Consider the following 23,315-nt stretch of genomic DNA (forward strand, 5'->3'; position numbering starts at 1 on the left):
TCCCCGGCAACGCCGCCTCCCGGCTGGAAGTCCCACCGGTCATGTGACCGTCTCAAAATGGCGTCGTCTCTCAAGGCCGGGGAGCCGTTCCGCCGGTTCTTATCGAGCCCAGCGGCGAGCGGCGTCCCCGAAGCGCTGAGGGCGGAGCTCGCGGCGGCCCTGGCCGAGGGCAGCCTGCCTTTCGCGCTCCTCCGGGAGCTCCAGCGGGCCCTGCGGGAGGAGGGCGCATCGGCGGCCGGTGAGTCTCTCCTTCCGCCCCGGGGGCTTCAGCTCCCGCCGCCCCCAGCCAGGCCCAGCCACGGGAGGGCTCCCTGGTCCTTCGTAGGGCAAAGGTAGCGAGGCGCGCTCGGATTGCTCCCCGTGGTCCCATAAGACAAGGAGTCCTCGACTTACGGCCGCAATTGAGCCCCAGACCTCCCTTGCTAAGCAAGGCGGCCGTTAAGCGAGTCTTGCCCCCATTCTATGACCTTCCTTGCCAGAGGGATTAGGGGAACCACTGCAGTTGAAACTGCAGGCATCCACTTGTCTGAAATCGCATGGGGTCTCCTGCTTGAGCAGGGGATTGGACTAGATGCCCTTCAGGGTCCCTTCCAACTCTGTGGTTCTGTTATTCTGAACAGTTGTTAAGCGAGTAACAAGGTTGCTAAGTGAATCTGGCTTCCCCCAATGACTTTGTCAGAAGGTCCCAAAAGAGGATCACATGACCTCCCCAGGATGCTGCAACCGTCATAAACTCGAGTCAGTGGCCAAGCGTCTGAATTTTGACCACAGGACCCTGAGGATGTGCTGTCGTCGTCACTGAAAAACGGCCATAAAGCAACTTTTTTCAGAGCCGTTGCAACTTCAAAAGGTCACTAAACGAATGGTCGTAGGTCCAGGACAGTGTTTTTAGGATTCCTGATCTGGCCTACCTCAAAGGGCTGGTATCAATTTTGCAACTGGGAAGATGTCTTATCTCCCCCCCACCCCATGTCCCAGAGACAAAGGAGGGGGGGGTCACTTCCAACACACTCTAATGGGAAACCTCGCTTAGGAGGAAGGAGCCCCTGAAAAATACCAACCTTCATCTCAAGAGGTGTGAGAGCCGCTTGGGAATGTTGCAAAGGCACCAGACTGGAAACCGGGATGGCTGCCTTGGGTAAGGAGCCAGCTGGGTGACCTTGAGCCAGACACACACACACACACACACACACACACACACACGCACGCACGCACGCACGCACAGAGAGAGAGAGAGAGAGAGAGAGAGTTCTAGAAAGCAGTCATTGCCAAATCCTTTGGGAGGGGGATGTTGCCAAGGAATTCTACAAAGATTTGTCCAGGACGTTGTCCGAAATCTGACTCCAAAGGATCAAATGCCCACAAACTCAAAAACATTGATTTTACGTTACAGCTCTGTAGGAGATTGACACGTGTGCTTTAAGTAACTCCCTGAGAGAGAAGCCTGGGTTTCATTCTTCCCTGCAAATTAGAACCAATAGAATTATTTTCCTGCCCTACAAGATTCTATAACGTGCTGTATGATTCACCCTGTTGTTGTACCGTTAAGAATTCTAGGCTGATATTGATTTGCTTTCTAAGATGTGGTTGTTTCCAGGACTTAACCCAAATTGTCGGGCAGAAGCCAGGCCCTGGCCCTTCTCTGCAGTGATCTCAAGGTAGTAAAGGACTCCTTGGGTGTCAGAATGTTGTTTTCCAGGTGGCCTGTGCTGCATTTTGCTGCGCTTGTGCGCCCAGTGATTCAGATTGGCTGCATTCTAAGAAATAAATGATGGCGCCGGGATTAATCTAAGGAAAGCAGCTCTGATACTTTGAAAAAATGAACTGTAACGAACAGCTTTGCTGTTGAGAAAGACCATGGCTGTCCTATGGAAGCATGACATTTTGGGGGTGACTTGTAATGTCAAAGGCCTGTTTTTTAAATGGCGACGCTTGCCGGTCCCTCTCCGATCACAGGGGTTTTTTTTGCAATCATTTGTGTAATGCCAGGTTCAGGCTTTGCTTGGGGATTAACGTGCAAGGCTGCCCTCTGCACTGGTCTGAGAAGAGCGGCTCCATTCTGCTCTGCTGCCTGCCCTGCACCCTTCAGGGCCGGAATGTCCGGTGGAAACCTTGGACTTTGCTTTGTCTCTCGCTCTCAGGTTCTCCGGTGTATCTTCATGAACTGTTGGAAGGCAGCGAGATCTTTCTTCCTGAAGTGACAAAAGCACCCAGGGTACGTATCGGGCATGAGTAGTCCTTGACTTACAACAGTCCATTTAGGGACCATTCCAAATTACAACAGCAGTGAAAAAAGCGACTTATGGCCGTTTCTCATCCTTATGACCATTGCAACTTCCCCGTGGTCACGTGATAAACATTCAAGCTCGCGATAGCAATAGGACTTAGACTTATATACCGCTTCCCAGGACTTCCCAGCCCTCTCTCAGCCGTTTACAGAGTCAGCCTTTTGCCCCCAACCCTCTGGGTCCTCATTTGACCCACCTCGGAAAGAGGGACGGCTGAGTCAACCTCGAGCCTGGTGGGATTCAAACTGCCAAATTGCAGACGACCTGCAGTCAGCAGAAGGAGCCTGCAGTACTGCACTCTAACCACTGGGTCACCATAGCTCATATTTATGACGGTTGCCGTGTCCCAGGGCTCATGTGATCCCCTTTTGCGGCCTACTGACCAGCCAAGGCCATACGGGAGGCCGGATTCCCTTCACAACTGCATCATTAACTTAGCAGCTGCAGTGATTCATTTAAGAACTGTGGCAAGGTCGTAAAATGGGTCGAAGTTCATTTAAAAGCCTCACTTAGCAACATAAATATTGGGTTCAATTCTGGTCATAAGTTGAGGACTACCTGCATTTATTATTTTTTTAAATTTCCAAAAAGAGAGAAAAATAATCAGGCTCCTCACGAGTAGGGGTGGAAGACGCAACACGGGACCACCCCAGGCTTCTTTGCAATTTCTGTGCCTTTAGACCAGGGGTCTCCAACTGGGGCAACTTTAAGACCTGTGGACTTCTGGGAGTTGAAGTCCACAAGTCTTAAACTTCCAAGGTTGGACACCAATGGTAGTAGGGCCTCCTTTTTTTAAAAAAAAATTTTTTTATTGGTTTTTAAAACAAACATAGACAAACAAAACGTAAAAACATCAGGCCATCATCCATATATGTACATACAGTGTGCCGGTTGGTTTACAAATTGTTTGGTGCTTCCATTTCGTAGTAAAATAATCATATTTTACTTAATTTGTTTTGTGACAATTCATATTATCATCCCAAATCTATCCTAAAAACATTTTGTAGATATAATAAGAAAAGAATACATCTTTATATATTCAGTATTTTCTAAAAGTCTACATATTTTGTTGGGTATATGGATACACCAACCAGGTTTGGGTTGAATAAATATGTAAACCTAGGATTAAGTGTCTATGTAGCTTTAAGCACAAGAAACTGCAATGTCATTGTGGGTGCGGTTGCAGGCAGTAATAAAGGTAGGAAGGGAAACGTAATAGCCCCGGCTTCTGGATGCACCTGGTTCTGTTCCTGGTCTGCTGCCTGCTGTGCTGGAACGTCTATCTGCTTACTTTTGGAGGCTACTGTGCCAGATACCATTTCACCTGAACACAAGGACTGTTGGTTTGGTGAGCTGAGGATTCAGCATTGTCTTGGAGAGAAAGGTATCAGAAGGAGAAGATTACAAGCAGATAAGAACATTGTACTAACTGTCAATGGACTTGATAACTGGATAGATATACTGGATACTGACATATGGACTGAATGACACTTCTTAATCTCTGTGTGAATTAAATAACTATTTTAAAACCACAAACAGTGTTTTTGTCTCCAGTGTGTGTATACTCTTGGGCCCACTCTCTCTCTCATTTGCCTGCCTGGCTTGACTGCTGCTGCATACTCTGCTAGGGGGTTTATCCCCAAACACTAACATTGGTTATGGGCCCAGCAGAGTGCACAGTCTAACTAACCAGGATATAGGAGTGAGAGCTGGTGTGAGTTGCACATTACTGTAAATACAAACTGTTTGTTAAATAGTTATTTTTCTCAAGAGAAATGGCACAAGTAAATTTGCCACATCTGTCCATGATATCCAGATTAGATGGAACAAACTATGTTTCATGGTCAATGAAATGTAGTTTACTTCTACGAAGAGAAGGTTTGTGGAACATAATTACAAACCCACCAGATGTATCTAATTTAAATCCTAATGATGAAGAGGATTATAAACTGATACAAGACTATGAAAGAAAGAATGAACAGGCTTTGTGCATCATAGGTCTCACTCTGTCTGACCAGCAACTCATTCATATCCGTGGAGTGGAAAATGCTGCAGACTGCTGGGAGAATCTTAGAAGGATTTATGTTCGAGACAGTGTAGGAGCTCATATCAATCTTACACGGAAGCTGTTTAGAACACATCTTGAGATAAATGGAGACATGCTAACTCATTTAAACTGTATGAAAAGCATTTTTCAAGAATTGCAAGAAAAAGAGCTTATTTTTAATGAGTTGCAACAAGTATACATAATACTGTCTTCATTGGATCGAAGCTATGATGATTTTGTGACTGCATTAGAGGTATTGCCAAAAGACAGTTTATCAGTAACTGAGATAACTGGCAGGCTATTAGAAGAAGCCAGAAGAAGGATTGAACGTGACCAGCTGAGGGAAGATAAGAATAAGGAAGAGAAATTATCTTCAAAGCCTGAAGGAAACCAGCTGTGTAAAGGAAAGCACCGGAAGAAGAGAAGTTATCTTCGACGGCATACACAATTAAAAAGTGTTTTAATTGTGGAGGCAGAGGACATTTGGCAAGATTCTGCAGAAAAGTAAAAAGCCAGAATTTAAAGAAGCCAAAGAAATCCTTTGAACTGGCCATGTTTAGCAATTGTGATATGAAGAGTGATTTATGGGTGGTGGACAGTGGAGCATCCCACTGCATCACGAGAGATAAGACAAAGTTTATAAAAATGTCTACAAGCTCTCAGCATATATCACTCGCTAATGGTTGGCACCTCAAGGCCAAGGGTGAAGGTATTGCATATTGTCCATGTTTAAAACAGAATGTAAAAATGTTATATGTACCACAGTTAAAAATGAATTTACTTTCTGTAAGAGTATTAGATAAACTAGGATATGTAGTTACATTTGAGAATAATAAGTGCATACTGGAAAGAGATGGCAAAAAGGTAACTGCAGCTTTAAATGGAGCATTATATGTCTTACATGACAGTAAGAAAGGGGAGGCACAGACTGTATTTAATAATACCAAGCCTCATAATGAATGTATCCATTTATTGCATAGACGTTTGGGGCATGTGAATTTTAAAATGCTAAAACGTACAGTAGAGTTATCTGAAGGAATAAGGTTAAAGCCCTGTGATAAGTATTTGCGTTGTAATGTCTGTTGTGAAGATAAGAGTAAAATAATGCCTGCAAATAGGCTAAATGGTTTCAAAACTAAAGAACCTTTAGAAGTAGTATTTGCAGACATTATAGGTCCAAAGAAACCCAGTATGGGGGGGTGCTCGATATATACTGAGCATTATGGACCATTACTCTAGATATGGGTTTTGCTACCTAATGAAAAGCAAAACTGAAACATATCAACATTTCTTCAACTGGTTAAAGTTTGCTGAAAGAAAAACCAAATGGCAAATTATAACCCTGGTGACAGATAACGGCATGGAATTTGTTAATAGCAAATTCCAGAATAGATTAAAGGCAGCTGGAATAGCTCATAAGACATCTGCACCATACAGACCACAGCACAATGCATTTGTTGAAAGGCGAGGCCAAACTCTGCAGGCGATGACCCGTACTATGTTAACTGATTCTGGGTTACCTGATTTTTTGTGGGGGGAGGCCACAATGTGTGCTAATCATTTATTAAATAATGTGGTTAACTCAACCACTGGTGAAATACCATTCACCATGTGGCATGGCAGGAAGCCTGATCTGAGTTACCTGCACACATTTGGTGCACCAGCATGGGTGCATATCCCTACACAACTCAGGCGTAAAGGGCAACACAGAGCTAAACAATTTTTCTTTGTTGGTTACCAAGCTAACCATAGGGCATATAGATTTTGGGAGAAAGGCACATCTAGAGTGTTATGTAGTGCCAATGCCCAATTTCTAGAGCACGTAGGATGGGATAAGTTAGAGCAGGATAACAATAAAGAGGTGGTTATTGAATCCTACAGAAATCCCATTAAGTATCCCTGTAACTTTAAAAATAAAGTGAAGACAGAAGTACAGGAAGAGATAGTGCCCATAGAAGAAGAAATAGAAGAAGAAATAGCTGAGCAAGATGAGGAAAAGGACCAAGTAGTAACTCAAGAAAGTCCTCATACAAGCCCTGTAATTCCCAGAAGGACTACACGAATATCTAGACCACCTGATAGATACCAGGCTAACACAGTGTGCCAGGTTAATAGAGTGCCATCTACTGTGGATGAGATAAAAAGGTACCCTTCTAAAGAGAAAGAAAATTGGAATGCAGCAATGAATAAGGAATTGAAATCTTTGAAGGATATGAAGGTGTATGAAAATGTGAGATTACCTGTTGATATAAAACCCATTGGCTGCAAATGGATTTTTAAGATAAAAACTGATAAGGATGGAAACACAATCCATAAGGCAAGATTAGTAGCCCAAGGCTTTAGACAAAGTGCAAAAGACTATGATGAAGTATTTGCACCTACTTTAAGGGCAGCATTAGTGTGGGCAGCAAGCAAGAAATATATAGTTAACCATTTAGATGTGGAAACTGCTTACTTGCACGCTCCACTAAGACATACTGTTTATATGAAAAGGCCTAATGGAGTTAAAGGAGACAATAATAATGATTGTTGGTTATTAAAGAAGAGCCTTTATGGTCTTAAACAATCGGGCTATGAATGGAACCAGTATATTGTGAAGGAACTGACCAATATAGGGTTTAAAGCTGGTTTAGCCGACCCATGTCTATTTAAGAGAGAAAAAAATGGGAAGATATCATTATTATTGTTGTTTACTGATGATATTGCTCTGATTACTAAAACTAATGATGAAGCAAATGAAATAATAACATCATTAGCCAAGAAAATAAAAATCAAGCAATTAGGGGAGATAAAGAGATATCTAGGATTGAATATACTGAGAACACAGAAAGGGTTTAAGATATCTCAGGAAGATAAGATATCTAAATTGCTAATAGATTATAAAATGGAACTTTGTAAGCCTGTAAAGACTCCTATGAGTCAGGATATTTGCAAAATGGATACCCAAAGTCCCAAGTTTGATAAGGCAATGTATCAATCTTTGATTGGTAGCTTATCATATATTAGCAATTGGTCAAGGCCAGATATTGCTTTTAGTATTAATCAGCTGGCACGACACAATAATGATCCGCTTCAATGTCACTGGATAGCATTGAAAAGAATCCTAAGATATCTTAAAGGAACATTACACCATGCACTGTATTTAGAACCAAAAGGTGATCTCATATTGAGTGCTTATGCAGATGCTAGTTTTGCAGCAGAAAGAGATACTAGAAAGTCGATTTCAGGAACAGCCATAATGCTGGGTAAGACATTAATTGGCTGGAAGTCTATAAGGCAACAGCATATAAGTTTGTCTACTATGGAGGCAGAATTCTCCTGTTTATCTTTATTGTGTACTGAGTTGATTATGTACAAACAAATGTTGAAGGATATGGGTATAACTGTAAATTACCCTATAGTTGTACATGAAGATAATCAGGCAGCAATTCAAATGGCCACTAATATTGCAGTTAAACGAGAAGTAAACATACAGATTTGAGGTATCTTAATGTAAGACAATCTGTACAGAGTAAATTGATACAGCTGGAGTACTGCATGTCGGAGGACAATGTAGCTGATCATTTTACTAAAACCCAAGGTGCTATTAAGCATCTAGAGAGTTGTGAAAAATATGGGTTTAGAATGTAAGGCATTACATATTTATATCACCCAAAGGGGAGAATGTTGGGTATATGGATACACCAACCAGGTTTGGGTTGAATAAATATGTAAACCTAGGATTAAGTGTCTATGTAGCTTTAAGCACAAGAAACTGCAATGTCATTGTGGGTGCGGTTGCAGGCAGTAATAAAGGTAGGAAGGGAAACGTAATAGCCCCGGCTTCTGGATGCACCTGGTTCTGTTCCTGGTCTGCTGCCTGCTGTGCTGGAACGTCTATCTGCTTACTTTTGGAGGCTACTGTGCCAGATACCATTTCACCTGAACACAAGGACTGTTGGTTTGGTGAGCTGAGGATTCAGCATTGTCTTGGAGAGAAAGGTATCAGAAGGAGAAGATTACAAGCAGATAAGAACATTGTACTAACTGTTAATGGACTTGATAACTGGATAGATATACTGGATACTGACATATGGACTGAATGACACTTCTTAATCTCTGTGTGAATTAAATAACTATTTTAAAACCACAAACAGTGTTTTTGTCTCCAGTGTGTGTATACTCTTGGGCCCACTCTCTCTCTCATTTGCCTGCCTGGCTTGACTGCTGCTGCATACTCTGCTAGGGGGTTTATCCCCAAACACTAACATATTTCATTACTTTACTTTATTGTCTAACCATTGATATAGATCCCAAACTTTATAAAATTATTTATCATCCTGTTCTCTAATTTCAAATGTCAATCTGCTCATTTCAGCACATTCCAATATTTTCTTAATAATTTCCTCCTGTGATGGTATTTTCTCATTTTTCCAGTTTTTAGCAAATACAATCCTAGCCGCTGTTAATACATTTACAATCAGGTATTTCAAATCTTTACTATATATTTCAGGTAAAATTCCCAATAAAAATATCTCTGGTTTCAAGTCTATATGCTTTTTTGTCATTTTTTCCAACCACGTGTGGATTTTAGTCCAGTATTTTTTAGCATCCGCACAAGTCCACCACATATGGTAATATGAGCCAGGTGTCTGATGACATTTCCAACATTTTTTGGATTTATTCTTGAACATTCTTGCTATTCTTGTTGGGGGGAAATGCCATCTGTAAAACATCTTATACAAATTTTCTTAATATGCTGTTGACATTGTCATTTTATAATTTTGAGACCACAATTTTTGCCATTTCTCTAGATCAATCCCATATGCAAAATTCTTCCCCCAAGCAATCATAGTTTCTTTAACTTGTTCTTCTTCTAGTTTAATTTCTAATAAATATCCATACAATTTTTTAATCACCTTTTCATCAGTACCTGTCAAAATCTTATCTAAGTCAGTCAGTTTATCATAGAAACCTGCTGTTTTAAAATCTTTAGTAGGGCCTCCTTCTTGAGTAGGTGGTTGGACTAGAAGACCTCTGTTGAGGTAATTCCCCATTAGGAGAATGAGTGCACACAGGGAGATGTAGTGAGAGTAGTGAAGAATAACACACCACTAGCACACAGATACACTGTATAGTAAAATGCAGAACGTTTATGCTGGACACCAGCCAATTTCAACATAGTTTAGAATCTCTTGTTAACGAACTCAGTCCCGTTATCAGTAACTAAAGTAATTACTCCTCATTTTTCTCTCAGCAAATCTTAGCCAGTTAAAGAAACGTTGGAATGTTTCTGTTTTGTTTTTCATGAGATAGCAGAAACCGTACCGTGAGTTATGGTCCATTATATTCAAAGCATAGCAGGCACTTCCCAAACTGGGTTTCTTAGAATCAATTATGTCAGCAAACACAACCTCTAAAGGTTCTTTGGTCTTAAACCCATTTAGTCTGTTTGCTGGAATACCCTTGCTTTTCTCCTGACTATACAACCATTACAGTTTAAGTACCTGCTACAGGGTTTCAATTTTACTCCCTCTGACATTAAACAGTTTGTTTCAACATTTTGAAATTAATGTGCCCCAGACGTCTATGTAGTAAATGTATACATTCATCACGTGGCTTAACATTGTTATAAACCGAGTTAGCCATCTGCAACTGGTCATCATATATCACATATAAATCATTCTCTAAAGTAGCAGTAACACTTTTACCTTCTTTCTCTATTATACAGTTATCTCCCCTAAAGGTTATTACATAACCAAGATTCACTAAAGCCCTTGCTGAGAACAATTTAAATTTCAGTTTAGGTACGTTTAACATAGTTAAATGCTCATTTACACAAGAACAATAGACAGTACCTTCACCAGATGCTTTCATCTTCCACCCATTTGCCAATGATACATGTTGCTTACTTGTAGACATCTTTACAAACCTCTCTCTATTTCTAGTAATGCACTGCGATGCTCCACTATCAACAACCCACCGATCATGGTTTACAGTTGAATTGCTAGACATAGCTAAACTAACATTCTTCTTAACCTTCTGGTGATTACCAGTATTCCATTGTTTTCCCTTCTTACAGAATCGAGCTATATGTCCCCTAGCCCCACAAGAAAAACATTTCCTAACAGTATAGGCAGTTGAAGACAAATCCTCTTCTTGTGGTTGTTCCTTCCTCAGTTGGTCCCTATCCAGCCGTCTTCTTGCTTCTTCTAACAATCTTCCGGTTATGTCAGTCAATGTCAGTTTATCTCTGGGCAGGACTTCCAGTAATCATCATAACTTTCATCCAATGAGGAAAGTTAGGTGACCTACATTCCTAACAACCTCCCAGGTGCCTTGCAGCTCTGTTCTGTTAAGAGGAGACAGTAGACTGCAACCTTTTTTGTGAAATGTGTGTTTATTTCTGCAATCCGTTTGTGTCGGTCTTTCTGTTTCAGAACCCAGAATTGGTGGCCCGGCTGGAGAAGATCAAAGCCCGGTTGGCAAATGAGGAATACAAACAGATGACAAGGAACATCAACTGCCAGGTCAGGGGGACGTGCAGAGCTACACCTATTCAGTTATTTATTCGATTTTTATCCCGGCTTTTTTATAAGTAACTCAAGGCAGCAAACTCAAAAGTGCTTTTCAAATGACAACTGGGCTCTCTTGGTTTTTAGCTTCTCATCCAAGAAACTTCTGTTCAAGGAAAAAACCCAAGAAAATCAATATCTAGGGAGATTCTTCAGTCATCCAGGTTATCCCAAAGGTCAACCTTTTTTTCAAGAGGCAACTGGACTTTTCTGGGTTTTTTTTAAAAAAATACATTTCGCTTCTCATCCAAGAAGCTTCTTCAACTCTGACTGGAATGGTGGGGAATGGAAGTTCAGGAGGATCATCAGCCAACACAACATAGCCAAGAATACACTAAGGCCAAAGCTGGTCCACCCCAAGGATAACAACACCCAGACGGAAACGGAGCCATGTGGTTTATACAGTGCAGTGCAGTGAATCCTGTGCAGATCTGTCCGCTGGGGAAACAACGCAGCCACTTCACAAGCACATGGCACAACCTAAGAGAACCGGCCCATCAGGGCTAGGTTCTGAAGTCCACCTGCTTTGAAAAGACAAACGACCCTCTCTTGAAGACCGCAAAGTCCATATTTTGGACGGAAAGGGCCACTGGTTTGAAAGAGGGCCTCAAGAGGCCATCTGTGTCAAAATGGAACAGCCTCCACAGAGAGGTGAGAGATACCAGGAAATCAACAACTAGCAGATGACCTGAATGTGTTTTACTGCAGGTTTGAAAGGAAACTACAGCCACCTATCTCCACAACCCACATCTCAAACACACCAACAACAGCCATCAAACCTCCCACAACTGGCCCCAACCCGTTGGGTTCACAACCCCTGGTGATCACAGAAAAAGAAGTGCAAAATCTATTTCACAGACAGAAGCCAGGAAAAGCCCCAGGGCCAGGCAAGGTAACTCCTTCTTGTTTAAAAGTCTGTGCTGACCAATTGGCCCCCGTCTTCACCCGGATGTTCAATAGATCCCTAGAGATGTGCTCTGTTCCTTCCTGCTTCGAACGTTTTATCATCATCCCAGTGCCAAAGAAGCCCCCCATCAAGGAACTGAATGACTACAGACCAGTTGCTCTAACCTCTGTAGTTATGGAAATCTTTGAAAGACTTGTTCTGTCCCACCTGAAAACCATCACGGATCCGCTGTTAGATCCCATGCAGTTTGCATCCCGAGCAAATACATCGACAGATGATGCTGTTAATATGGCTCTGCATTACATCCGACAACACCTTGAATCTCCAAATACCTATGCAAGGGTCTCTTTGTAGGCTTCAGTTCAGCATTCAACACCATCATTCCAGACACTCTTCTAACTAAACTAAACCAGCTAGCGGTAGCTGAACATACTTTTAAGTGGATCACAAGCTTCCTAACAGACAGGAAGCATCAGGTGAAGCTAGGCGGAATCACACCTGATACCTGTACAATCAGCACAGGCCCCCCCCCAAGGCTGTGTGCTTTCTCCATTTCTTCCTCTCAAATGATCCATCTGTTAAACTTCTGAAGTTTGCTGATGACACAACAGTGACTGGTCTCATTCGAGACAACCATGAATCCACATACAGACCGGAGGTTGTACAACTTGCACTGGTGGTGCAGCCAGAACAATCTGGAACTGAACACACTCAAAACTAGAAATGGTGGTAGACTTTAGAAGACCCCCTCCCCCCGCAATGCTACCACCTCTTACAATACTAGACAACACTGTATCAACAGTAGAGATCTTCAAATTTCTAAGTTCTACTATATCACAAGACCTAAAATGGACATCTAACATCAAAAACGTCATCAAAAAACCCCAACAGAAAGCTCAAACTGCCCCAAAGGAGCTGCTGATCCAGTTCTCCAGAGGAATGATGGAGTTTGTCATCTCTATAACTGTCTGGTTCGGTTCTGCAACCCAACAGGACAGACAGAGACTCCAGAGGATAATTAGGACTGCAGAAAAAACAATGGCTACCAACCTGCCTTCCATGGAGGAGCTGTATACTGCATGGAATCAATAAGAGGGCTGGGAAAATCTCTACAGACCCCTCACATGCCGGACATCAACTGTTTCAACTCCCACCCTCAAAATGATGCTATAGAGCCCTGCACACCAGAACAACTAGACACAAGGGGAGTTTTTCCCCAAAAGCCTTCACTCTGCTAAACAAATCATTCCCTCAACACTGTCCCAACTATTTACAAAGTCTGCACTACTATCACTATTAATCTTCTCATCCCTCCTTATCACCCGTCCCCTCCCACTTGTGACTGTAGGACTGTAACTGTGTCACTTGTATCCTTACGATTTATATGGACTGTTTCCTAGTATGATTTGATGGCTTATTGTACCCCGTGACTGTCATTAAGTGTTGGACCTGATGATTCTTGATGAATGTCTCTTTTCTTTTTATGTGCACTGAGAGCATCTGCACCAGACAAATTCCTTGTGTGTCTAATCACACTTGGCCAATAAATCATTCATTCATTCATTCATTCATTCCATTCCTGCCATCCATCAGAACGGAGGAAACTTCTTGGATGAGAAGTGAAGCGTCTTCAGAGAAAAACCCAGAAAGTCCAGTTGCCTCTTGAAAAAGCACTTTTGGGACCGCCAGTGTTATTTCCCTGACTTCTCTGCAGACCCCAAGCAAAACATCTGCGTTTGAGCAGCTCACGACACCCATTTCTGCCAGACGTTTTATTACCCAGCTAGGCAACATCATCAGGGCATGCAGTGACCCCACAAACTCATGGCAGCCCCTCATCAAGGGCTGCAGAAGGGAGAAGGGAGCCTGGCCTGGAGGAGGAAGAAGAGGAGAGCCCACAGGGGCCGTGATGGAACCGCCCAGCCAAGGCTTTGCCTTCCAAGCCAGGCTCCTGTCACGGAGGGAGGGAGGGAGGGCGGCCCCTTCTCCCCCCGCCTGGACGGGCCCTGGTCCCTGGGGTCTGCCTGGGGGGCTCCAGCTGACGGGGCTCTTCTCCTTCCCCCTCCCAGGAGCTGAACCCCCAGGGCGCCCTGGCTGATCTCGGGAGGCAAGGTGAGTGGGGGGCTCGGAAGGCGGGCAGGCAGGCCGTTGGGCAGGAGGGGGCAGATCCCATCCTTTGGGGAGCCCCTGGAACACGGAGGGGGGGCTGCCGGCCCCGACCCTCCCGGCCTTCTGGAATGGCTTAAAGAAACCCCCCTCGCTCTGCCACATGGCCTGGGGCTCCAACTGGGGGAGGGGCTTCCCATTGGGTGTGGTTGGTAGATTAACCGTCTCCCTCCCTGCCCCCATCGTCTGATCAGGTATTCGTCTCTCCCAGGTTTCTCTAGAGAAGCTTTTGTCCTTTTCAGGTCGTGCTGGGAGCCTCCACCCCCCACCCCCACCCCCGTTACCCTGGGACAAGATAGCGGCCAATGCATTTTACAAATAAATCACCGCTGGGCGCCCTCTCCTTCGGCAACTTTTGGGGGAGAATCGGGGAGCCCCTTGGGGCCTTCCAGGGCCAAGGCTCGAGGCCTCGATGGGGCCCGGAGGGGCTGGACAATGCCGTGAGCAGCAGCCAGGGGCGGGGCTGGGCGGCTGGGCTGCCCCGGGGTGTATGTGTGCGTGTGCTGAACTACAAGTCCCAGCGCCCCTTGCGCAGGGCAGGGATGCTGGGAGTCGTAGTTCAGCATCCTCTGGAGGGTCCCTGGCCGGCCACCAGCAGGCCTGCGGAGAGAGGAGCCAGCCCAGCGCCTGGGCCTCTGAGCGCCTGTCTCTTCCTCCCCTCGGCCCTCCCAGTCAGGTCAGCCAAGGCGGTGACGGTCACCCTCCTCAACTTCCTCGTCACGGTGGGAGCCACCTTCGCCTGCGCGTTCCTGGGCAGCCAGTACATCTTCGCCGAGGTGCCAGCGGTGAGCAACCCCCAGCTGGCCGGAGGGGCCCTGGGAGCCCCCTTGGAGGGGCCCGGCAGGAAGTCCTTGCAGGGAGCACACACACACACAGCCCCCACTCCCCTGCCACAATGGGGTCCTCGACTTACGGCCACAGGGGAGCCCGAGATGTTCTGTTGTCACAGGAGCTTTGCCCCATTTTGCAACCTCTCTTGCCACCGTCGTTAAGGGAGTCCCATTGACTCGGCTTGTCGGACAGTTGCAAAAGGGGATCCTGTGGTCCTGGGTCACCGCAGGCCTCATCAATACAGGCCAAACATCTGGATTTGGGCCCTGGGGAGGCCGCAGCCGATGTAAGGCTGAAAAACAGTCAGTTTTTTCCCAGTGCCGTTGTAACTGCGGTCAGTAAACGGCCTGTTGTAAGTCGAGGACTCCCTGTTTTGGCTCAACGTAGCCATGGTTTACGCCATTAACCTGGTTTCCTGGGCTCCCACATCAACTGGGTCAAAGTGCTGAGCTGAAAGGCGGCTCTGGTGAGGGCGGCTGGGAGGCCTTTTGCTACCAGCACCGGGGGGGGACACAGGGTGGGGTGGGGGCTCCTGGCAGGGGGGGTCTCAAGAGGCAGAACTGACCCCCTCTCCGTTCTTCCTTCCAGCGGGTGATCGCAGCTGTGATCGCGGCCTCCGTGGTGGGCCTGGCGGAGCTGTACATGATGGTGCAGGCCATGGAAGGGGAGCTGGGGCAGCTGTAGGGAGGGGCCAGGCGCCCAGGAGGCCCTGCGGCCGCTTCCTTTGGCTCCTCCGGACCCCCCTCGCTCCGGGGAGGGGGCACCCGGACCCCCGGCAGCCTTCCACAGACCCCCGAGGGGCCACTCAGGAGGACGGAGCCCTCCGCCCAGCCTGGACAGAGACGCAGCTCTGCCCCCCCCAGCCCTGCTTCTACGCCAGGCGGGGCCCCACCCACCGTCTGCATCGAGGGGTCTCCCCACCCCACCCCAACCGCCTAGGGCTTCCTCCTCGGGTGCTGGGGGCAGGAAAGCTGCTTCCCAGCTGGGGCTGCTGGTCCCATCGGTCTCAAGGGGAGGAGCTGCCTCAGAGCGGATGACCACATGGGAACCCCTGCTCAGCCCCCTTTGGGGGGCTTTTGGGGGGGCAAGGGCCTTGCTTGCTCAGCTGGGCAGGGTCTCCCCCCCAACTACCCAATCCTGGTGTCCTGTGATGACAGTGGATGACTCTGTTCTGTGCAATAAAAAAGTCCCTGACAAAACTGGCGTGTGGGACTCTGCAGGACAGCTGCTCCAAGCCCCCTCTGGGCTGGAAGGGGGGCTGCCCCCCATTTGTGTCCTCCTGTGTTGGGGGGCGAGGGGCTCCTTGATCCCTGCGACGCACCGGCTGCCTGGGAACAGGTGGGGGCCCTTCTCCCCCTCTTTCTCATACCTGCTACAAGCTCCGCCTGGTACGGTTGTTCTGTGGCCCCCTGGCAGGGGTGGGGGCTGCACACTGAGCCCCCCTCTCTGCCCTCCCCCGCTGGGCTGCTTCACCTCTGCTCTTGCCCTCTCCTCCCCCTCCCCAGCTTCTTAGCCAGCTGCCCCCCCGCTGCCTCGTTCTGCGGATGCAAAGCAGCCCCCTTGTGGATGGGGTGGGTCCTCTGGCCATCCAAGGAGGGATGGGGCTGGGGGCCCCCTCTGAGTGCAGCTGGGGGCCTGCAGACCCTCCCCCTTCGGGGGGCGTGCTATCACTCCAGCCCCCTCCCCCCATTCCCGAAGGGGCTCCAGCCCCCCCTCCCCGCCCAAGCAGACAGAGGCGGACAGGCTGGCGGGGTGGGAGGGAGGCTTTATTGGTCCGGTCAGCAGGTCCAGAGGCTCCGGGGCCCCCGACTCACAGCAGGTCCTCCGGGGGGCAGCCCAGCCAGTATTTGGCGATGGGGCGGGGGTACCTGGGGTAGGCCCAGTCCACCCGCCGCGTGTGCAGGTTGACCCGGTAGTACTTGTCTGGAAGAGAAAGGTCACGGGGGGGGGTCAGCCCCAAGAGGCCCAGCCCCCTCTTCCCCACCCCTGCGTGGGCGAGGGTGGCAGAATTTCCGAAGGGGCCCCCGTAATGCAGGGATTTGGGGAGTTGAAGGACCGGAAATCGTTTTGGGCCCCTGCCAGGCAAAACGCCCAGGAACCGATAGGTGTGTGTGGGGGGGCTGCTGCTTCTGGGGCCAAGGATGCCCCCCCCCCCCTTTCTTTACCTCCGGCCAGCACACCGGTTGCAACGCGGGGGGAGAGTCGCGGGCCTGGGGGCCCCGGGGCAGCTTCGGGGAAACTCGTGGCAATGAGTCCCCCAGGGGAACCGGGGGTGTGGGGGGAGACCCTTAAGGGGCGGGGCGGGGGGGCGTCTCACCGTCCACAAAGAAATAGGCGCTCTGGAAGGGCTGGCAGGGGGAGCAGCCAGTCGCGGTCCGAGGACTCCGAGCTGCCCCCGGGCAGCGGCTCCCAGCCGGGCAGCGAGTCCCAGCGGCCCCACCGCTGCCGGCGCTGGTACTTCTTGCGGTGGCGGCGGCGGGAGGCCCGGCGGCCGGTGGGCGACCTGGCGGGGCTCTGCGCCACGTAGATCCTGCCCAGCAAGGCGGCGTCCAGCCGGGAGGGCAGCCCGCGCCAGTCGCGGGGGGTGAAGCGCGCTCGGCTGGCCTGACCTGCGGGCGGAGGGGGGGCGCTGAGTGGCCGGCGGGGGCGGCGCAGCGAGGGCGGCCCCCGCCCGGCCTCCCCGGTCCCCGGCTCACCTGCCCCGGAGGCCCCGAAGAGCAGGCGGAAGGCCGCCTCCCAGCTGTCGTGCTGCAGCACCGCGTAGTGGTCGAAGACCAGCGAGGGGCTCGTCTGCTCGCACTCGGCGCGGCTGGGCTGGTGGGCGAAGTCGTAGGACCAGTACCGGCTCCCTGAGGCCCAGAGAGCCCCGGGCGCGTCAGCAGGGCGGCCCGGCCCCTCGGAAGCCGCTCCCCCCGGGGCCCCCTGCGCCCCCCGGCCCCGGGCACCTTTGAAGAAGTAGACGCGCTCCCGGCCCAGGTAGTTCTCGGCGGGCAGGGCCAGGGCGGCGTCCAGGTCGTCGGGAACGCCCTCGAAGCCCTCGGAGATGTTGCGGGGGTAGTCGGCGTCCAGGCGGCCCTCGTCGAAGCGCCAGTAGCGGCTGCCCTGCAGGGCGGAGGACGGTTGGGGTCGGGGGAGCTGCACCCAGGGCCGCCCCGACAGCCCCCCAGCCCAGCCCGAGCCCCCGCCCGCCTACCTGGAAGAGGTAAGTCTTGCTCCTGGCAGTTGACGCGCGTGAAGGCGGCGTCGATGGGGCCGTCAATGCCCCACACATCCCGGATCAGCTTGGGGTAGCCCGGCCGGGCGCTCTTCTCGTCCAGCTCGTACAGGTAGAGGCCTGCGCCGGGGCGAGGGGAGGGGTGAGGCGGCGTTTGGGACCCCCCAGCCCCCCCTCCCCGCCGGGAGTCTCTCTTTTAGACCGCGACCCCCAGCCCGCTCCCCCGGAGCCTTCTGCTGCCAGCTGAGCCCCCCCTCATCTCCTGACCTCGCAGAAGCAGCCCCCCCAGATGAGAGCAGTGAAGGACAAGGCTTGGGGGCTTGGTGGGGGGAAACGCCTTGGGAGCCCTCTCCTTCCAGGGGGGCATAATGCAGAGTGCACCCCCCAAACAAGGGCCTCCCAAGAGGCTCAGCTCCTGGGGGCTACAAGAGGGAAGGCGGGGGGAGCCAGCCCTGGGGGAGGGGAGCTCCCGTGTGCCCCCACCCCGGCTGGGCTACCTCGGAAAGCGAAGATGGAGCCATTCTTCAGGCTGGTGAAGGCGTCAAAGGGCTCCCCGCTGCACAGGCTCTCCTCCCCCTCCTCCGGTCCCGGCAGGGGAGGGGCGTCGGTGGGGCTCCAGGGAGTTTCCTCCGTGTGTCCCGGGGCCCCTCTGTCCAGGCATAATCCTCGGTCCAGGCCTGCTCGTCCACGGGGGTCCCGGTGGCCTCTGGGGTGGAGGGGGCCCCACCGTGGCATTGGCCACGTCGTAGTAATCCTGGTAGTCGTCCTCTGGCTGGAGAAAGACGTCCCCTCGGGTCACTGTAGGGGGGGGCAGAAGCGAGGATTGGGGGGCCATGGCAGCAGCCTTCCAGCACTTGAGGGGCTGCCCCAAAGAAGCGGGGGGGGCTTATTCCCTAGGGCCCCAGAGGGCAGGACAGACATAACCGGAGATCGTTACGGAGAAATTTCCTGATTGTGGGAACCCTTCGTCCAGTGGAATGGCTTCCCCCAGAAGTTGTGGGTGCTTTTAAGAAGAGGCTGGGCGACCCTTTCTCTGAAGTGGCACAGAGGTTCCCCCTATGGGAGGAGCTCTAAGGTCCCTTCCACCCTAGGATTCCGGGACTCTATGATCTTCGTAAGAGGCTAGACTGGAAGACCTCTAAGGTCCCTTCCACCCCAGGATTCCGGGACTCCATGATCTCCGTAAGAGGCTAGACTAGAAGACCTCTAAGGTCCCTTCCACCCTAGGATTCCGGGACTCCATGATCTCCGTAAGAGGCTAGACTAGAAGACCTCTAAGGTCCCTTCCACCCTAGGATTCCAGGACTCCATGATCTCCGTAAGAGGCTAGACTAGAAGACCTCTAAGGTCCCTTCCACCCTAGGATTCCGGGACTCCATGATCTCCGTAAGAGGCTAGACTAGAAGACCTCTAAGGTCCCTTCCAACCCAGGATTCTGGGACTCCATGATCTCTGTAAGAGGCTAGACTGGAAGACCTCTAAGGTCCCTTCCACCCTAGGATTCCGGACTCCATGATCTCCGTAAGAGGCTCGACTGGAAGACCTCTAAGGTCCCTTCCACCCTAGGATTCCGGGACTCCATGATCTCCGTAAGAGGCTAGACTAGAAGACCTCTAAGGTCCCTTCCAACCCAGGATTCCGGGACTCCATGATCTCCGTAAGAGGCTAGACTGGAAGACCTCTGGGTCCCTTCCACCCTAGGATTCCGGGACTCTAGGATCTCCGTAAGAGGCTAGACTAGAAGACCTCTAAGGTACCTTCCACCCTAGGATTCCGGGACTCTATGATCTTCGTAAGAGGCTAGACTGGAGCACCTCTAAGGTCCCTTCCACCCTAGGATTCCGGGACTCCATGATCTCCGTAAGAGGCCAGACTAGAAGACCTCCTAAGGTCCCTTCCAACCCAGGATTCTGGGACTCCATGATCTCTGTAAGAGGCTAGACTAGAAGACCTCTAAGGTCCCTTCCACCCTAGGATTCCGGGACTCCATGATCTCCGTAAGAGGCTCGACTGGAAGACCTCTAAGGTCCCTTCCACCCTAGGATTCCGGGACTCCATGATCTCCGTAAGAGGCTAGACTGGAAGACCTCTAAGGTCCCTTCCACCCTAGGATTCCGGGACTCTATGATCTTCATAAGAGGCTAGACTGGAAGACCTCTAAGGTCCCTTCCACCCTAGGATTCCGGGACTCTATGATCTTCATAAGAGGCTAGACTGGAGCACCTCTAAGGTCCCTTCCACCCTAGGATTCCGGGACTCCATGATCTCCGTAAGAGGCTAGACTAGAAGACCTCTAAGGTCCCTTCCAACCCAGGATTCTGGGACTCCATGGTCTCTGTAAGAGGCTAGACTAGAAGACCTCTAAGGTCCCTTCCACCCTAGGATTCCGGGACTCCATGATCTCCGTAAGAGGCTCGACTGGAAGACCTCTAAGGTCCCTTCCACCCCAGGATTCCGGGACTCTAGGATCTCCGTAAGAGGCTAGACTAGAAGACCTCTAAGGTCCCTTCCACCCTAGGATTCCAGGATTCGAGCAGCTGCAGAATTGCTGTTTGTCTCAGCACTGTTTCTGCCGCCAGGACCGGCTCCCCAGGACCCTCTGAAGCTGCGTGACCCTGACCCCACCCAGCACAGTTGGGTGTCATTCTCACGACCAAAAGACGCACCAGGAACCCGACAGCCACCAAGCACTGCCAGTAATCAGCAACTAATGTTATTTTAATTCATTTGGTTTTCCTTCTGGTGCTGCCCAGAGTCTGCGGCCTTTATGTTTTCTCTCCTTCTCCCCTTAGACCAGGGGTGTCCAACCTTGGCCACTTTAAGACTGGTGGACTTCAACTCCCAGAATTCCTCAGCCAGCTTTGAGACCTGAGAGTCGGAGTTAACTCTTGAGACCTGTGGACTTCAACTCCCAGAATCCCCCAGCTAGTGATGCTGGCTGGGGAATTCTGGGAGTTGAAGTCCGCAAGCCTTAAAGTGGCCACGGTTGGGCACCTCCTAGTCTAGGACAAAGGAGCAGGACCAGCTAACGGGCCCGGCAGGTCCAAACAGGAAGGCCGAGGGCGGCACGCAGCATGGCAGAGCTGGGACGGTGCCCGGGTGGTAGCTGAGAAACTGGCACCTCCCCTCCTCTCCCCAGTTGCACTTTGCTCCCTCCTAGTCGTGGCAGAGCCATCCAGCAGGGAAAGGGCCTTGTTTGGGGAGGAAAGGGGGCCGGTTGCCCAAGCCAGGGCCAAGCGAAGGAAGGGGCCCTGGCACTGCTCGGTTGGCCACCAAGGAAAGGGCTTGAAACCGTCTGGATTCCGGCCCTTCCCCACTTCCTCTGCCAGGGAGCCTGACCTCCGATCCGCCAGGCCCGGTTGGCGATGGGCGTCTGCCCTGTGCTCCTACCTTTGGTTTTGCAGATCCTGGCATAGTCTCCGCAGCAGCTCTGGTAGTACAAGCACAGATCGTCACACTGGCACTTCTTCAGGCTGTCAAAGCCCTTGTCACAGCGGCCCTCGCAGGACTCTGGAAGGCAGAGGGGACGGGCAGCCAGGGGAGAGGCCAGTTGGGCCTCTGAGAATGCTTTGGGCATGGGGGCGGGGCGGGGAGGGAGGGTATAAGGGAAAGGAGTCCCTGTGGATTTTACTCCATGCGTGGTTACCGACTATAACTCCGTCTCAAGGCCGTGAAGCCAGCCCTGTCTCTGAAGGCATTTCCACAGTCGGGGGGCCAGCATGACGTCACGGAGCGCTGTTACTTTCCCACCCAAATGGTGCCTAGTTATCTACTTGCATTTTCATGCTTTCGAACTGCTAAGTTGGTGAGGACGGGAGCTCACCCGTCGCCTGGCGCTCGAGTCTTGAACCCAGGCTGCCAGTGTTTTGCACCCAATGATCCCAGGGCCTTCACCGTTGAGCTACCGCCCTGCCCCGCCCCTAGTTTGTGGGAAGGTCTCCCAATCTTGGAAGCCCCCTGGACCTGCCCCCTGTCTCTTTGGGGTGGACACATCTGCCAGGAAACCTCGGCGGAATGTAGAATTTCTGCGGAAGCTCTGGGCCTGGCTGGGCTGCCCCTGAGGCTCTTCCGCTGGCGACCTCCAGGTGGGGATTGGTGGGCCCCCGAGAGAACAGCCTGCTGGACAAGAAGGGGCAGCGGTCTGATCCAGGAGGGCCCCGCCAATGTTCTGACCCAGCTGCCGTGGGAGAGGTTGGGGTCCAACCAGCTGCCTCGGAGCACAGAAGGGCTGTCTGGCCACTGTGGGGCCTCCAGGCCTTCAATATCCTACCAGGACGACTTGCCGTCAGAAGCTGTGAGGGCTCCCTCACCGGTGATGATCCCCCAGAAGAGGCTGGACGGGCATTTGTCCGGAATGGAGTAAGGATGCCCATCCAACCACGGGAATTTGAAGGCTTGTGGGCTTCAACCCCCAGAATTCCCCAGCCGGCACAGCTTTAAGTCCACAAGCCTTAAAGTTGCCAAGTTTGGGGACCCCAGGTGTAAGGTCTTCTGCTGAAGCAGGGGGTTGGACTAGAAGACCTCCCAGGTCCCTTCCCCTTCTGTTATCCTGTTCTATTAAAATCTCGTCTCCAACAACTTACGTCGTAAAGCTCCCAGAGTCACAGGAGACGAGACGAGCGGCAAACAAATTTCAGAACACATGAATAAATCCTGAGCTCCCTGATGGAGGTTTCCAAGAAACCCCGCTTGGTCCAAGACGGTGTGTGCGGGGCAAGGGGTTGGACTAGAAGACCTCTGAGGTCCCTCCCAAACCCTCTGGTTCCACCATCCCAAATGTTGGGCAGCTCCTCTTCTCCAGGTGGGTCGTGCACCAAAGGGGCTGCTCCTCCTCGTCCTCCCAAATCTCATGGAGGCTCCCAGGTGCCCAGACGGGACGAGGGGGGGGGACGGCCTGGGGAGGGGGCGGCCTGGAACTCACCTTCAGCCGCGAAGGTCCCGCAGAAGCAGCCCAGCAGGAGCGCCAGAGGCAGGAGGTCCATGGTGTCCAGGAGCCGGGCGCTCGGCTTCTGTCTGGGCTGCCCGGCCTCCCCCACAGTCAGGCCTTGTTTGCTCAGCTCGGCCCCTCCTCTTTGGGGGGGGAGCACACGCAGGGGGGGAGGTCATTGGCAGAGAGGCTTTGGCTCCCTGTCCTCCCCTCCCCCTCCTCCCCCTGGCACCTCTTCCCTCCCTTTGGAGGCTTTGAAAGGACCAGGAGCCGGCCAGGAATTGGGGGAGGGGGGCAGGCGCTGCAGTCTTCTGCAGGAGTTGGGGCGAGGTTAGGGTCTGTCATTGCACCCCCTCCCCATCCCTGAGCCTGGGAAGCGGG

The 23,315-nt window shown here is 51.0% G+C and overlaps 2 protein-coding genes across 2 annotated transcripts; one reads left to right on the forward strand and one right to left on the reverse strand.

Moving 5' to 3' along the window:
- Positions 1–11: 11 nt before the first annotated feature.
- VMA12 (vacuolar ATPase assembly factor VMA12) lies at positions 12–15,992 on the forward strand. The gene is made up of 6 exons (XM_026721154.2): positions 12–238; positions 2,142–2,215; positions 10,755–10,844; positions 13,866–13,908; positions 14,635–14,747; positions 15,382–15,992. The coding sequence occupies exons 1-6, from the start codon at positions 58–60 to the stop codon at positions 15,475–15,477; spliced, it is 597 nt and encodes a 198-aa protein (XP_026576939.2). The 5' UTR covers positions 12–57; the 3' UTR covers positions 15,478–15,992.
- Positions 15,993–16,538: 546 nt separating this feature from the next.
- VTN (vitronectin) lies at positions 16,539–23,027 on the reverse strand. Its single transcript, XM_026721153.2, is given in 12 exon segments — positions 16,539–16,716; positions 17,111–17,154; positions 17,156–17,402; positions 17,490–17,642; positions 17,739–17,895; positions 17,987–18,007; positions 18,009–18,127; positions 18,505–18,648; positions 18,651–18,728; positions 18,731–18,805; positions 21,398–21,517; positions 22,929–23,027. Coding segments are annotated over 12 exon segments (1,332 nt in total). The 5' UTR covers positions 22,990–23,027; the 3' UTR covers positions 16,539–16,603.
- Between the last annotated feature and the right edge of the window lie 288 nt (positions 23,028–23,315).

This window comes from Pseudonaja textilis, chromosome 1 (assembly GCF_049901715.1).
Source record: "Pseudonaja textilis isolate UNSWEBS1 chromosome 1, rPseTex1.2, whole genome shotgun sequence".
Taxonomy (NCBI): Eukaryota; Metazoa; Chordata; class Lepidosauria; order Squamata; family Elapidae; genus Pseudonaja; species Pseudonaja textilis.

Excerpts from the sequence above, each read along its gene's own strand:
- VMA12 (XM_026721154.2), top strand. The coding sequence starts at position 58 with ATGGCGTCGTCTCTCAAGGCCGGGGAGCCGTTCCGCCGGTTCTTATCG. Across the intron at positions 2,216-10,754 it reads AAGTGACAAAAGCACCCAGG|AACCCAGAATTGGTGGCCCG; the intron begins GTACGTATCGGG and ends TTTCTGTTTCAG. Across the intron at positions 10,845-13,865 it reads CAAGGAACATCAACTGCCAG|GAGCTGAACCCCCAGGGCGC; the intron begins GTCAGGGGGACG and ends TCCCCCTCCCAG.